Source organism: Stigmatopora argus, chromosome 22 (assembly GCF_051989625.1).
Source record: "Stigmatopora argus isolate UIUO_Sarg chromosome 22, RoL_Sarg_1.0, whole genome shotgun sequence".
NCBI lineage: Eukaryota > Metazoa > Chordata > Actinopteri > Syngnathiformes > Syngnathidae > Stigmatopora > Stigmatopora argus.
The window spans coordinates 8655463-8670243 of NC_135408.1; the positions used below are offsets into that span (position 1 = coordinate 8655463).

General features: G+C 44.1%; 2 protein-coding genes across 4 annotated transcripts; one reads left to right on the top strand and one right to left on the bottom strand.

Moving 5' to 3' along the window:
- Nucleotides 1-19: 19 nt before the first annotated feature.
- faxdc2 (fatty acid hydroxylase domain containing 2) lies at nt 20-3482 on the bottom strand. The gene is made up of 9 exons (XM_077592260.1): nt 3420-3482; nt 2799-2874; nt 2497-2591; nt 2303-2406; nt 1867-1988; nt 1041-1246; nt 703-808; nt 452-618; nt 20-390 (listed from the first exon to the last, which is right to left on the bottom strand). Exons 2-9 carry the CDS (start codon nt 2826-2828, stop codon nt 234-236), a joined length of 987 nt encoding a protein of 328 aa, XP_077448386.1. The 5' UTR covers nt 2829-2874; nt 3420-3482; the 3' UTR covers nt 20-233.
- Nucleotides 3483-3522: 40 nt separating this feature from the next.
- Nucleotides 3523-11564, top strand: macroh2a1 (macroH2A.1 histone). 3 transcript variants are annotated; one of them, XR_013298102.1, is made up of 10 exons: nt 3523-3660; nt 4593-4798; nt 6167-6363; nt 6480-6586; nt 7118-7312; nt 7398-7505; nt 8312-8411; nt 8807-8897; nt 10080-10169; nt 10241-10299. XR_013298102.1 is itself a non-coding variant. In XM_077592259.1 (10 exons), exons 3-10 carry the CDS (start codon nt 6192-6194, stop codon nt 10661-10663), a joined length of 1104 nt encoding a protein of 367 aa, XP_077448385.1. In that variant the 5' UTR covers nt 3525-3660; nt 4593-4798; nt 6167-6191; the 3' UTR covers nt 10664-11564. The 3 variants fall into 3 exon arrangements, 2 of the variants coding, with proteins under 2 accessions (XP_077448385.1, XP_077448384.1); XM_077592259.1 differs by lacking the exon at nt 8312-8411 and adding an exon at nt 10498-11564 and having other exon boundaries at nt 3525-3660; nt 10241-10415; XM_077592258.1 differs by lacking the exon at nt 8807-8897 and adding an exon at nt 10498-11564 and having other exon boundaries at nt 3526-3660; nt 10241-10415.
- Nucleotides 11565-14781: the final 3217 nt, after the last annotated feature.

A 14781-nucleotide genomic window follows, 5' to 3' on the forward strand; every position in this document is an offset into this window, starting at 1 on the left:
GAGTCATCTTTTCACAACATTTAGGGGTAAAATATTTTATTTGGTATTCTAAATGCAAATACAGCAGCGGAAAGTGAACTGACAACACAAAACATTTCAATTATACATTTACATTCATGTCAGTTAGTAGAAACAATTAGTGCAAAAATTAAATCAGGTGCCAAAAAAAAGTCAAAATCTGATTATGCTTGAGAACTGGAATTTTAAACCGCCCAAAGCGGTACGGTGATCCATCAGTGGTCCTTTTTCGGGGTGTCGGGGATGCTCTCGGTGAGCGGGGTGAATCCGGTCAGCAACACGTGGCGCTCGTACTGCTTGGTCTCCCGGAACTTGGCGTCGGTGCCGTGGAGGCGGTCCAGCACGCCGAACACGCCGAAACATTGGTTGAACCTGGAAGCCAGCCAAATTTAACTGACGGTTTCTGCCGTTTCCTAATTGCACGCCAACTCACCTTAAGTGGTGGAAGTCGTGGAACTCTGGCGAGGGCAGAAAGGGCAGGTGGTACCCGCAGTGCGAGATGCTCGTGCTGACCAGCGCCAGGCAGTACCACATGGACGTGCTGGTCACGTGCGAGGCCAGCAGGAGCGGACCCATCACCACCGGCAGCAGATTGGAGAACTAAAGGTAGGAAACTGACTTATTTTTTTGAGCCTTGTGTTGCCGCTTTTCTCTTCTGGATGGTAAAAAAAAATGTGCATTTACCATATGTTCCAGCGGGTGGGCGTAGGTGCCGATCACGCCGATGGGCGCCGTCCACTCGTGGTGCTGCTTGTGGAAGTGCTTGTACAGGCTGGGCTGGTGGAAGAGTCTTGGAGGCCAGAAAGAAATGATGTTCGGGTAAGCGGAATGTGACTTAATGGTGGCGATTGGTCGTGACCGGATGTTTGGTTGCCGGACGTTTGGTCGCCGGATGTTTGGTCGCCCAGGTGAATATAATTTTGAGAGCTGGTTTCAACAGTAGATATTTAGATATAAACTCTCCGTCATGTTGTCAAAGTCCTGCGACCAAACGTCCGAGTACCGTGATTGGTGACGTCTACCTGTGTGAGTAGTAAAACATCACTTCCTCCAGGATGGAGAAGACGGCCAGCTCGACAAGGGCCCATTGGAAGGTCGGCAGCTCGGGGCCGCACGGGTTTGACCTCCAGCGGGTTAGGTGGTAGGCGACCACCACCGTGGGTGCGGAGATGAACAGCTGGTTGAAGGTCACCGTCTTAAGAGCTTGGCGAAGTTTCTCGGGGTCCACCTGTGTAAAGGTAAGACGTTTTTTTTAAACATTGCATACAGGATTTAGGAACACTTTAAGGAGCATAAACAGATTAGATTACAAATTACATTTTCAAAATGTGTATCATGTATTAGTCTTTTTTTTAAATTGAATTTAATGGTTTATATTTAGATGCAATATAAATACATAGTTGTTTTGTAACAATACGCGAGTTTGTACTACAAAGGAAAAAACACTTTCAATTCTGGGTTTGGAAAGTAATTATCTGTCTGCTTCCGTGGTGACAGACACATTGTTTTCGACATGCACTGTGTAAATATGAAAAATAAATAGAGCGCAATCAGTATTTTGATAACGGTTTTAGCTGAATCTACAAAGCCGTTATCAGCTCGCTATCTAGATCTGGAAATGGACTGCGGTATGGTCGACAACAGCAAGGCTGGCTGCGTTGGTTAAACACCACCCAGTAAAAAGGACTTTGACACACACTGATATATCTAAGCATACATGACTATATAAGAAAAGTTTAAAAAATAAAAAAAAATAAAAAAATCGAGCGCCCGACTGAAACGAGCTGATAACGGCGGGACTGTTGCATAACATTTTTTAGTAAAAAAACAAAGATGTTGGACGCCTACCGGGTTGTTCTTGTCTGCTTGAATGCGATAGCGAGTGATGAAGGACGGCTTCCCGGTGGTGTCCACCACAAGCAGCAGAGCATTGAAGCCCCAAAAAACAATCATGGGCACCAACATTGTGCCTGTGGACAAAATATTGCTCATTTAATACAAAGTAACGCTTCCCTTGTGTAGAATGGAGTGTAATCATCTCTGAATTCTGCCTGGCAACAAGCCCTCTGAATCCATTTCAGTCAATAACATTTATTAATTTAAAAAGTGAATGTACTACAGCTGCAGATTTATTTTCAATTGATTGTCACTCATCCAAGGAACAATCACTTTATGAATGCTATAAAGAACCCAGTGTGTTATAACTCTTGCATACAACAGCTCACCCAATGATAAGAGCTGATCAAAAGATGCAAGATATCATAATCCGAGTGCTGCCACGTACCTGTGAAGAATAAAGCTTGGTCGTGGCCCTCAAACATCACGTAGAGTTTGGTCCACAAGTTCTGCCAAAAGTCTCCTGAAGCTCCCCAGAAATTCTGAAGATGCCTGGTGGGTGTTCAAAACAACATACATTTGTCCAGATATTTTATTTTCCTTGGCATAGTTGGCATGTATTGGGTAAAAGGCCTCCCTCACCATGTCAGGGAGTTCCCAAAGGCAGCCAAGAACAAGATTCCGGATCCGATAACAAATGCGGCTTTCTTCACGGAATCCCACAAGCCGCCTAAAGCCTGCAGTAAGACGACAACAACAAAATATGTATTGAAAAGCTAAATCTTTCAAACTTGAACCTGACATCTTTGATAGATGAGAGATTTCTTTCTACTGAGTAATGCATGTGTTCTTGACTCACAATAAAACCCAACAAACCTGCCTGTCCTGAAAAGAAGCAAAGGCTTACTTATACAATAGTTCACGTGTGGGAAAAAAATTCTCACCTGACTGTGGTTTGTCTGTGGACCCCTCATGTTTGTAAACAATGACTACAAACCAGTCAAAGTAGTTATGACAATCCTACAGAACAAGAAGCACAACAAATACGTTGATGCTTGAATGTATATAGTACGCATGTTTTTTTTTAAATTCCACTGACCTTTAAAGCTCATAATACTACATGTACATATATAGCAGTTCTGTGGGTATAACTGGGTAAGATGCGTCACCACAATGCTAGCATTACAGTTTTTCTTAGTTTATGACACTCCTATATTCTAATCTATTCTCCATTATAGTAGTTTATTTTGCTTCATTTAAAAGATGACAAGTGATTTATGAAGGACATACAGATTGACATTAATTTGCCTCCATAAAGGTTGCCAGAGATGAATTAAAATCCACAATATTCACTTATGAATTCATGCAATCATAACCAAAAGTCAATGCACCACCATCTATGTATGTAAACTATATAAAACGACACTTTTCGAATTAATCTTATAATGGTATTTAATTCATTTTTATTGACAGATTCTGAGTATTGAACACTGTCACAAGTGCAAATGGATGTTTTTACAAGTAAAAGTAAAACAAACATACAAACAAATGTTTTGGTCACTCACCTGCGCAGACTGCGTCAGTGCTGTTGTGTGCCTAACCAGCCCCGCTGCTGCCTTTAAGCCGCCTTGGTCACTGAAAAACGACACTCCGATTGGCTCGTTGTCTGTCAGCTGACCGGAACTGTACCCAGAAGATTAGTGCACTTGTCTCATGTTGATTTTTGATGAGTTAGTGAAACCAGCTAAACAGACAAATATAACGTGTTTTATTATAGTTTTTTGTGTGTGTTGGTGAATATGACTGGTATGTATATATGTATAACAACATTTTTTTTCGTGACAATATTATTACCATTGCTATATTGAGTATATATAACAATATCCACTGTGCAGATATTTATCGAAACTGGTGTTGTGTAGAACGCTTAAAAGGAGACTTTTTTTCTACTTAAGTGACTATTTTCTTTGCTAAATAGACTAGTTTTTGTAATTGTAAAACTTAACTGAACCACACTAAGTTTAGAGTCAAATTTGGCCCAAAATGTGATGTCAACGTGTGGATTCCGTCTCTTTAATGTATACATGAACAAATAAATTAATGAAATGTTAAAAATATTTAAGAGGAATAAAAACACCTTAATGCCCCCATTAAAGTATTTTTTCATAATAGTTCAGTTCATTTGAAGTGGAAAGACTGTCAGAATGCTCATTTTTTTGTTATTGCCTTTGCGAGATTTTAACTGGGAGAGGTTAGTAGCAAGCGACCGTCAATGGCAACTAAGATCTATTTAAAGGTCATGATCGCAGGGGGATTTTTTTCCATTTGGCATTTGAACAGTGTAGACTTTTTATATACGGTGGAGTCGATATATATAAATATACAGATGTCCATCCAGTTCAAATGAATTGGACGTCTATCGTTGTCAAAGGCAGGCGAGTTGTTAATGTGGCTTACAGCCTTTAAAAAAATATTTGACTCTCAGAGATGACGATAAACGTCTTATCAATTTCAACTGTCATCATTCAAATGGACCCCTTCTAATATTTTACAAATTCCCTAATTTAACTTCCCGGAGGAATTTTACTGAGGGGGGCGGGGGTATCTAGAAATATTTCTCTTTTTGTAAATGTTGTTAATAAAATGTAGGAAAAAAATCCATCAATTTACATAAACTGTCATCTGATTTTTTTAAAACTGTATTGTTGGTGTTTTGGGGTCACGTTTGTGGTTCACAGCAGCCGTCCGTGCCACCGGGCGGGTCGTAGCTGGTTGCTCCCCGCTGAGTGGCGTCGTTGGGCGGCCAGCAGCTCTTCGCTCCTCTCGCTGTGGATTGTGGGAGTCGACTGAGCGAGCCACAGCAACAGCGAGCGTAACCGAACCGAGCCTTCCCTCTCAGTCCCCGGGAGACATTTGACGACATTGTCACGGCTTTTTAGTCCACGTAAGTACACCTTCGTCCACACCGTGTCGTTTTCGTCAGTATTATTATTCTCATTTTAACCGAGGGAGAGCCCAACGAAGGCCGAGGTGGCGAGCTCTTCAACGGGAAGGCGGGCCGACTAGACAGGGCTGCCGAGTGACATGTTGCGGAAACGTTTCTTGTCCGAACCCGGTTCGGAAACGAGACCGCCGTCTTGTTTTACGCTCCAAAGCGCGGCTTCCTAACCTTATTTTGACGTTCGACTTGGGTTGCCCGGTGCAAAATGGAGCCACCGAACACAACGCGGATCATTGGCTTTAATAGCCGCCTCGCATGTGCCGTAACATCCACATTAGGAGCCCAAATGACACGTTATTCTCTCGTTATGGCATATTATCTCATTTCAAGAACAAATATGTGCATTTTAGTTCGAATGATGGTTGAGCGGTGACATTTGGGCTTCATTTGAATATTGGCTAATTACTGCGTCAACACAGCTAATGAATATGAATGGTGGCATGATAATGACATATTACTATTCCATAGGGAGTGACTGTAAAGATGACATAGTCAGTATCACTACGTAACGCATTGAATGACGTCCATTCGGTTTGAACAGGGAGGGTTGGCAGTCAACTATGTATTATGTTTCATTCAGTGCCTTTGACAGTGATAAATGTCCTATCCATTTTGACTGGAAGTCTCAACAGATTTGAATTGAATGCTTTTATTGTCATTATACAAGCATAAACAGATTTAAAGCATAATAAATAAATAAAATGTATATTTTGCACTACATAAAAAACAACAACAACAACAAAAATTCACGAAACAACCATTTATGACACAAATTAGAGGTGCGCCAAGAACATTTTTTTATTGTAAAAAATTAAACATTTCCAATTATATATGCAGTGTTCTCTAAAATAGGAAAAGTTACCCATTTTAACTCCATTTACATAAATTGAAATGCGCTAGCATTTAGCTTTACTAAGACAAAATCACAAGGTTTTAGAATTAGAGAACTAAACTTTATTGGTCTCTAAGTTTTTCATTTTTTTTGCATCTGAGTGTGATGCAAATTAGCGCCTAATGAAAGGACAGACAGAGTAATGATGTACAAAATTGCGTACAAATTCCACTCCTTCACAAAAAAAGATTAAACAAAGAGCAGCATGTATTAGAATTCTATGCATTATATTGGCTTGGGAAGTATGAAAATAGCCATCAAGTGCACTTATATGCTCACATTAATGCAGAACACAAGTCTGTCAACATTTAGGAAAACAGGCCTGATCGATAAATGCTGATCTGTCAAAACCTCAAATTTATTTATGACGCGAGCACGACTCTATGAGCTAATGGCACGATACATGTTCTTTGTTTCAGGTCTTACAGCGGGCCGTTGCGCACCATGTCGAGCCGAGGAGGCAAGAAGAAGCTGACCAAGACGTCACGCTCCACCAAGGCGGGTGTCATCTTCCCGGTGGGTCGCATGCTGCGCTACATCAAGCGCGGCCTGCCCAAGTATCGCATCGGAGTGGGCGCGCCCGTCTACCTGGCGGCCGTTCTGGAGTACCTGACGGGTGAGTCCGCGAAACGGGAGATTTCTTCCCTCCTAAACTTTGCATTGAGAGCTTTTTTTAATGGATGGAGAAGCGCCACCGTCAGCTGACCACTTTTTCTTTCTCCTCCAACACAGCTGAGATTCTGGAATTGGCGGGCAACGCGGCCCGAGACAACAAGAAGGGTCGCGTCACGCCGCGACACATCCTGCTCGCCATTGCCAACGACGAAGAACTCAACCAGGTACGCGACATCCGTCACGTCGGTCTTCAAAATCCACCTGACCGTGAATCAACTCCATGTTTTGCATGTGTCCCAATACTTTTGGGTCTTTGCATTCCATTGGCATTATTTCGCGCCATTAAAATGCCATATCATGTGTCATTAGATATGTTTTTATGGCACGATCTCTTTCAATATTTAAAAAAGATATATTTTGCGCGTCATCAAATAGGATTAGAAAAGACTGAAATCAATGGAAGACATTTAGATAAATACATTAATCCAAATCATAATGAATACAAGTAGAAATGGAAAGTGAATATGAGTATGTAAATAAACCTGGAAAAAAAAGACAACTGAAATGATAACCTGTTTTATTTACGGAATGAATACATGTTGGCACTCCCGCGCCACAGGGCACCATTCCAAGTCTCTTCATTTTCCGCTCATTAACATTTCGCGACAATATTGGCAACCACGTCGACACGGTTTCGTGCGATGGCGGCCAATTGTGACGCCGTCGTCATAAACCCGGCTTCTCTCTGGCACCAGCTCCTCAAAGGCGTGACCATCGCGGCGGGCGGCGTCCTGCCCAACATTCACCCCGAGCTCCTGGCCAAGAAGCGTGGCGCCAAAGGCAAGCTGGAGACGCCCCTCTCGCCCGCCCCGGAGAAGAAAGCCAAGCCGGTGAAAAAGCCGGTCGCCAAGAAGACTGGCGGCAAAAAAGGCGCGGCGGGCAAGGCCAAGGTAGGAGCCGGCAAAGGTGGGCGTCGGTCTACGTGGGGCACCGCCTCCTCCGCCGTGCCGGGGTCACGTCGGCCCCCTTTTCCAGAAAGCGGGCGAGGCCAGCAAGACGGCGTCGGCCGACAGCACCACCGAGGGCTCGCCAGCGGACAGCTTCACCGTGCTCTCCACTAAGAGCCTCTTCCTGGGTCAAAAAGTCAGTCTCCAGCGCCCTCGCGCACTTTGGCCTCTCTCTCATTTGCTCGTGCTCTATGTGAACTTTAAATTGGCTATCTTGATTTGTTTTGGTTACATTTCTTTCCTTGAATGTGCACGCTTTAGCGGTAATTTCATATTCTCCTTTTTCATGGCTGGTGATGGGCGGAGTTATAGCAATCACAACACTTTTTATTCGCAATTCACTGTGACGAAATGTGGTGCTAAATGAAAATGCGTAGTATTCCTCATTTTTAAGCTCCATTGGAGATCACACCGGTCTTTATTTTTTAGTGCAAATATAATTTACATTTATTTTTAGTAGATTGTTTTTTGACAGTTAGGATATTTTTTTAAATCAGAAAACATACTGTGCTCCGTCTACTGTATCTTGAAGTTATTTTTTACATGAAAAAATCTCTAACCGTCGGTTTTCTAACGTAATTATTGTTCAATCGGTGCATCCTGGTTTAATACTAATCTTATGTCTTGACAGAATGTTGCCTGAGCCTAAAAAAACAAAAAAATCAATTGCAGTTCAAAGAACACCTTGACTTTTTCTATTTGAAAAACTTGCCATTGGTGTCAATTCAATCATTTGACACAAAACCGTTAAGATTTCTATTGAGAATATCAACAACCGTCGGTAACATTTGGCCATTTTGCGCTTACGGTCGCTCACAAAAAGTCAAGATGTCCGTAGAGGCTCAGGTAGTGTCACTCTGCTTTTAACGGCTATGCTTCCTTCCTTGTCGCTCTTCCTCGGCATGACCCACCCCATATGCGCCCCCTCCCCAAACCCCCCAGCTCAACCTCATCCACAGTGAGGTCAGCAACTTGGCTGGCTTTGACGTGGAGGGGGTCATCAACCCCACCAACGGCGAACTTGAGCTAAAAGATGACCTAGGTGAGATGCCACGCCCCCAGCCCCGCCCCCAGCCTCGCCCGGCCCCGACCGACCACTCCCTTTCGGCCGCGGCAGGGCTTTGAAAGTTTCCCCATCAAAGCCCTCCCTCCGCTCATGTGTTCCCCCCTTCCTGTTAGGCAGTTCCTCGCTCTGTCAACTCTGCCCGACAGGAAGTCCACCGCCTGCCGATATCACCAAAGTAGCACGCCTCGCTTTGTCAGAAACCCATTGAAAAAAAAACCACATGCTCCCAGTTCAGTTTTGGAATTGGCAAAATTCAAGCCATTTCACTTTCTGACCAAACGAGACCCTAGCGTCGCTATCATTTCCTGTCACGTGACCATCCTGTTGTCGCGTATTGTTTGACCGTCGTGTTGTTTGTGATTCATCCGTAGTTGCAAGTTGTCCAAGCCGACATTTCCGTCGTGGAGAGCGACGCGGTCGTTCACCCGACCAACTCGGCCCTCTATACGGGCGGTGAAGTAGGTAAAGGAACCGGCTAGCCTTGCCAAGGAAAGGAAAGCTGCTTCTGTTGCTGCTGCTGCTGCTCGCTCTTTGTTTTGCCGCTAATTTAATGATTTCCACTCTTGCCCTGCCTTATTGTTGCCAATACAAGAGAAAACGAGAACAAAATGGGCTTTTTTGTAACTAGAAAACAGCTCTTGTCTAAAAGAAGATGATGACATGCCAATATTGGTCAGAAGAAATTCTGACAATCAGATTCATACTTGATGGCTGTCGGTTTTCTCACATTTTTCATGCAAAAATGCATCCGCTGATGAATAATAATTCCTACACAGCAATGTAATCCGGCTGGATGAGTTTAAAACGGAGCTGGGTGATCTGCTGCGTCATTTTTAATCGGGAAGAGATAAAAATGGATTTTGGACAGTCCTTTCAAAACTGTTTTATGACACTACGGCTCAGGTCAATTGTAAAACTAAAAACATATTCCTAACAAAATGACAGTTAACAAAACAAACACAAGTTAAAAATCGTGTCATCCAGCCCAAGTAATTATTACACATGTCACTGTTTGTTACTACAAATTTCATAAAAAAACAATGGCTACTGTAAATACTACCATTTTTTACTCTTGTATTGGCTCTTAGGCTGGATTTACACTAATATCCAAATTTATATTTAAGGCCTCTAAAATTCTAGCACACTTTATCACATTCATGATCCCAATTTTTAAAAAAAATGATGTTTGGCATGATTTCCATTCAATCAAGCAATTTATTAAGCACTATTCAGCCAACCACTAATAAAGCGCCAATTTCCACTTTGCTACCTTGGATTCATCCACCTCATGCATGTTTTTTACTTTGCCTCTTTGCCAGCACATTTCCGATTTCAGCATTGCCGCACAAACAATGTAAACGGCGCCTTGAGCTTTTAATTGAAAGTTCATCCATCGCAATGATGACGGCAAATTGGCTGGCTTTTCCTCTCTGTCGCCCGCCCGATTTTGAATGTTTCGTGTTCGGGTCGTCGCCACATCACGACCACGTCCTTCAGGACGCCTCTTTCTAACTCTCGACTTCGACCACTAATCACTCGGCCGGAGTTTTGCCGACAAAATCCGAGACGGTTCCCAGATTTAGAGAGAGGCGTCGTCCCGCCGACCCTCTTCACGTTTTTCCATCACCGGCCGTTTCTTCGCAGGTTCTGCCCTGGAAAAGAAGGGCGGCAAGGAGTTGACCGAAGCGGTGCTGGAAATGAAGAAGAAGAACGGGCCGCTGGAGGTGGCGGGAGGTAAGCGGCTCCACCCGTCGACTCGACCACCGTCTCAACTGGACTCACTCGTTTTTTTTTCCGGCCCGCAGCGGTGTTGACCGCCGGCTTCGGCCTTCCCGCCAAGTACGTCATCCACTGTAACAGTCCGGCGTGGGGCTCGGACAAGTGCGAGGAGATGCTGGAAAAGACGGTGAAGAATTGCCTGGCTCTGGCCGACGAGAAGAAACTCAAGTCGGTGGCCTTCCCGTCCATCGGGAGCGGAAGGTGAGCGCGAACCCGTCCGCAAACGTCACATCTGAACGAATGCGGCCATTTTTCTTTGGCTAACCGTTGTCCTGTGACGCAGGAACGGCTTCCCCAAGCAGACGGCGGCCCAGGTCATCCTGAAGGCCATCTCCAGCTACTTCGTGGCTACCATGTCGTCCAGCATCAAGACGGTTTACTTCGTGCTGTTCGACAGCGAGAGCATCGGCATCTACGTGCAGGAAATGGCCAAACTGGAGGGCAGTTAGAAGCCGCAGCAAATCTTTCTAAACGGCCGGGAACCTGTTTTTTGCATTACGTTTGTATTCTTACCTATAACTTGCTTTTTAGTTTCCTAAAAAATGGCTTTTCCACACCTAGTCGTACACTGAGCTGACCTTTTCATGCTAACAGTGGCGAATAAAAGAGAGGGTTTAATTTTCTGTAAAGAAAAAAAGAAACGGGTATATGCATGTTAACAGCAGTATTGATAGTTTCAAAAAAACAAAACAAAAACAACAACAACAAAAAAATACGCTCTTTTGCCGAGCTTTCACCTCGGTAGTGTTCTGGTGTTTTGACGCGTCGCTTTTTTTCCGTCGATTTTTCTTTTTGTGTGTGTCGTGTATCGTGTTTGTGCTCCCGCGGTTTCGCCCCGTTAAAAAAAAGGGTGAAAATTAATCTCACCTTGCCTTGTTACAATCATCGTTATCGCCATTTAAAGACAAAAGTGAATTGAGTTTTTGGTTTTTTTCATCGATGTTATTAGATGGAGTATTTGTGGAAAAATTCTAGTTCGAAGTAACATAGCGGGTTATCTTGTGTTTTTAATTTGCACATCTTAAAAAGGCACTTTTCATTTGGATGCCAACGTTGGCCACATTGTTATTTCTGTTTGTGTGTTAACCGTACAAAAAAAACGACAAGAAAAAAAATCAGGATGACGTTGGTAGAACGGTTGTGGCCGCTAGGTGGCGCGCTATGTCATCCTCACCTCATTTAGCATTTGTTTTAAGTGGAAAAGAGTTCAAAGAATTTTTGACTTTCTTATGATTATAGAGAGGAAACATGCTTTTTAAAGAATTAATATTTGCTCACTACTCACACACACACACACACACACTATAATCTGTACACACTCAGATAATAAAAATGCAAATATTGAAGAGCTATGCTGTTCCCCTTTTTGCCTTTTATTAAATAATTTGAACCCTTTTTTCTCCAATTTGAAGTAGTGATATATAACTTTTCCGGTAACATTTTGTTGCGCAATTCACTGAGTAACAGGTGTCCAGCCAATCCCAGGATACGATGGAATTACGCTGCGCAGCCAATCACAGCATTGACAGTATGTTTACTTCCGTGTTTACAGTGCGCCGGAGTTATGTGATGCTAATGCTAACGCTTTTTGTCGACTCCCCAAACCAAAGTAAAAAAGAACTGCGCTTTCTGCATCTTATAAGTTGGAATGACTGTCGGAGTATGTGCAATTAACAGGACAAGTGGTGAAACTCTGCTCTGCATAACAGCTCAAGTTTGTAAGCGAGTTTTCATATAGAAAAAGATGGACGAAATGGACGCCAGACTACCTCAAGCGACACGTTCAGCAGAAAAGTCATTTGAAAGAGGACAAGTGAAAAATAAGGTAAAATTTAAGACACATTTGTGCAAATTCTAGTGACATTTATTAAGATATTTTATTCATGGTTATTAATCATTACATTTTATTATGACTAGATCATTTATGGTTAGTAGACATGCACATTAAACCAAATGTATACTTCTCATCTCTTGAATACAAAAGATATAAGCTCTCAAAATAATAATAATACTTTCTTTTTTAAATTGAAAACACAAAAATCCTCTTGGCTTTACATAGATAGTCTAAGCATTTAATTAATTAAAATTGAATGTGCCTTGTGGTTGGTGCCGATGTTTTGTTTGTTTGTATGTTTTTAAGATTTAACGGTTGTAATGACTAGAAACCGACCATTGGGGGCCCCAGTGCACCGTTAGTCAATGTTCATTGAGTGTGACACAATCTGGTTTGAACTCCCACTGTCTAATTAGCCTATCATCATAGTACTAAGGAAACATAAAATGGAGGTTGTTGCGTCTCCCTTGGGATTGGCCTACTCTCCCGAGTGCATGTGCACGCGCACGCGCACTCCTTGGCTGGCACAGCTGCCCCAGCTCTGGAGGATGATGTTGATCAGCCACCACGGGTCAGAGGTCACCCGATGCGCAGCTGCGTGACCGCGGGCGTCGGCAAAGAGGAGGAAGATTAAAACGATGTACAAGATGAAGATGATGATGATGATGATGAAGAAGAAGACAGCTAAGATCAAAAAGTTCCTCAAACAAAAAGTCCTAACAAGCATCATAAACAAGAGTGGCCCCGGGGAGGGGAGATGGGAAAGCGGGAAAATAATGAGGGGGAGGATGAAAATGCCGGGAAAAAAGGCGCGAACGGTGAGGAACGGGAGGCATCCCGGCAGGAGGATGAAGAGGAAGATGAGAATGGAGATGCTGGTGGGAGAGGAAGATGGGGATGGCGTTGATGGAGTCAGAATTGGGAAAGCTGCGAGGAGGATGAAGGCTAATCAAAATGTTGATGTGCTGATGTTAAATGGGGGCCAGGGGGGGATGAGGAGAGATGAGGAGGAATACAGATGATGAACAAACATTAAAGAGAGGGGTGAAGATGGAGATAATGATAAAGAGGAGTAGGTTGAAGTTGGTGAGGGGTATGCAGATGACTATGACAATGGATGATGATGTTTAAAGGGAAGATGAGGAGGATGTTGAAGAGTAAGATGGAAATGACGATGAAGAGGCTGGTCAAGAGGGGGTGGAAAAGGAAGATGAGAATGATGATGAAGATGGGGATCAGGAGAACGAAGGTGATTATGCTAAAAAGCAGGAAGAATGAGGATGAGGAAGAGAAGTGGGATGATGATGCTGATGCTGATGCTGATCAGGATGATGACAATGATGATGATGATGACAATGATGACGACGATGATGATGACAATGATGATGATGATGATGAAATGATAATGATGATGAAGAAGAAGAAGTGAAGGAGGAGGGGAAGCCATCCTTGCGGTGCACCACTGCGACATGTCACATGACCATCGCTGCTTATTTTTCACTCGGATGAAACTTTCCCCAAGGTTGGCCCCGCGATGGCGACGATGATGACGATGATGAAGGGAGAAGAGGAGGGCGGCATTAGCATGCTAACCATTACGATATGTATCGCTAGACATTTGTCAGCCGCTTGCCGTCGCCCGTCGCTTCCCGTCACGGCCATCTCATAGGCCGCGCACGCTTAACGAGCAGACGCTTCACGGCCGAGTTTGCGGGGGCGCCGTTCCGTGGTGGGAAAGGCCGCCGTCGCCCAGGCGGGAAATGAGCAATTTGCTTTTGCTCAGCGCACACGCTGAAGTCAGCGCTAAGCAAAGCCGAGCGAAGGAAAGCCGCGCTCTTCCCGTTCGACAATATTGCGCCAAGGAACGCCGGCTGACCCGACGACGTCACCTCCATACTTGAACGCCGCTCCGAAAGGTGCTGAGCAAGGAGAACTTGTCAAAGTGATGTGGAAACTAAGCATGCGTGTTGATTTGTGTGCGCGTCACGGTGGACTGCGCTAACGAGGAGCACCTGTGATGCAAATGGGAGTCAGGAAGTCTGGAGGGCCTTATGGAGACCTTACTCAATATGGCCCGCACAACAAGTTGGAGTTCAGCCTATGTTCATCGTCGCATTAATTTGAATGTCAGTGGGGGTCTTTCAGTTGGTACTCGGACGTTTCGTCGAAAGACGTTTGGTCCCCGGATGTTTGGTCCCCGGACGTTTGGTCGACCGGACGTTTGGTCGACCGGACGTTTGGTCGACCGGACGTTTGATCGACCGGACGTTTGGTCAACCGGACGTTTGGTCGCCGGGTGCCCGAGTCCCGAGGTTTGAGTCCCAAGACTTTCATTTGTTTAACCCTAACCCTATTCACTCAATGTTAAATAATAGTCATTAAATCCCTATTCACCCAATGTTAAAATCTATCAATTGCATACGAACCTGTTCTACCAAACGTCCCTTCTACCAAACGTCCAGTCGACCAAACGTCCGTGGACCAAACGTCTTTCGACGAAACGTCCGAGTACCAACTGAAAGACCCCTAGTACCAACTGAAAGAGTTTATACCATTCTTAACAATTTCTCAACATTTGGACGGCCCTGCAAAAGCTGATCTTTTGACGGAAATGTACCGGAATGTGTGGCCCCGGGGCGTCTCCAGCTGTTTTCCCCTGACTCTGCACCGTCCCCAGTGAGGGGCCTCAGCTGGACCCCCGACGCAACATCAGTCCTCTGGGTCGTGGTCTTC

Bases quoted from the DNA above. Each gene is read 5' to 3' on its own strand.
- macroh2a1 (XM_077592258.1), top strand. From the start codon at position 6,192: ATGTCGAGCCGAGGAGGCAAGAAGAAGCTGACCAAGACGTCACGCTCC. The intron at 6,364-6,479 runs GTGAGTCCGCGA...CCTCCAACACAG, and splicing joins CGTTCTGGAGTACCTGACGG to CTGAGATTCTGGAATTGGCG. The intron at 8,412-10,079 runs GTGAGATGCCAC...GTTTCTTCGCAG, and splicing joins TGAGCTAAAAGATGACCTAG to GTTCTGCCCTGGAAAAGAAG.
- faxdc2 (XM_077592260.1), bottom strand. From the start codon at position 2,828: ATGAGGGGTCCACAGACAAACCACAGTCAG. The intron at 2,407-2,496 runs GTGAGGGAGGCC...AACACCCACCAG, and splicing joins TTTGGGAACTCCCTGACATG to GCATCTTCAGAATTTCTGGG. The intron at 1,989-2,302 runs GTACGTGGCAGC...TTTTGTCCACAG, and splicing joins CCAAGCTTTATTCTTCACAG to GCACAATGTTGGTGCCCATG.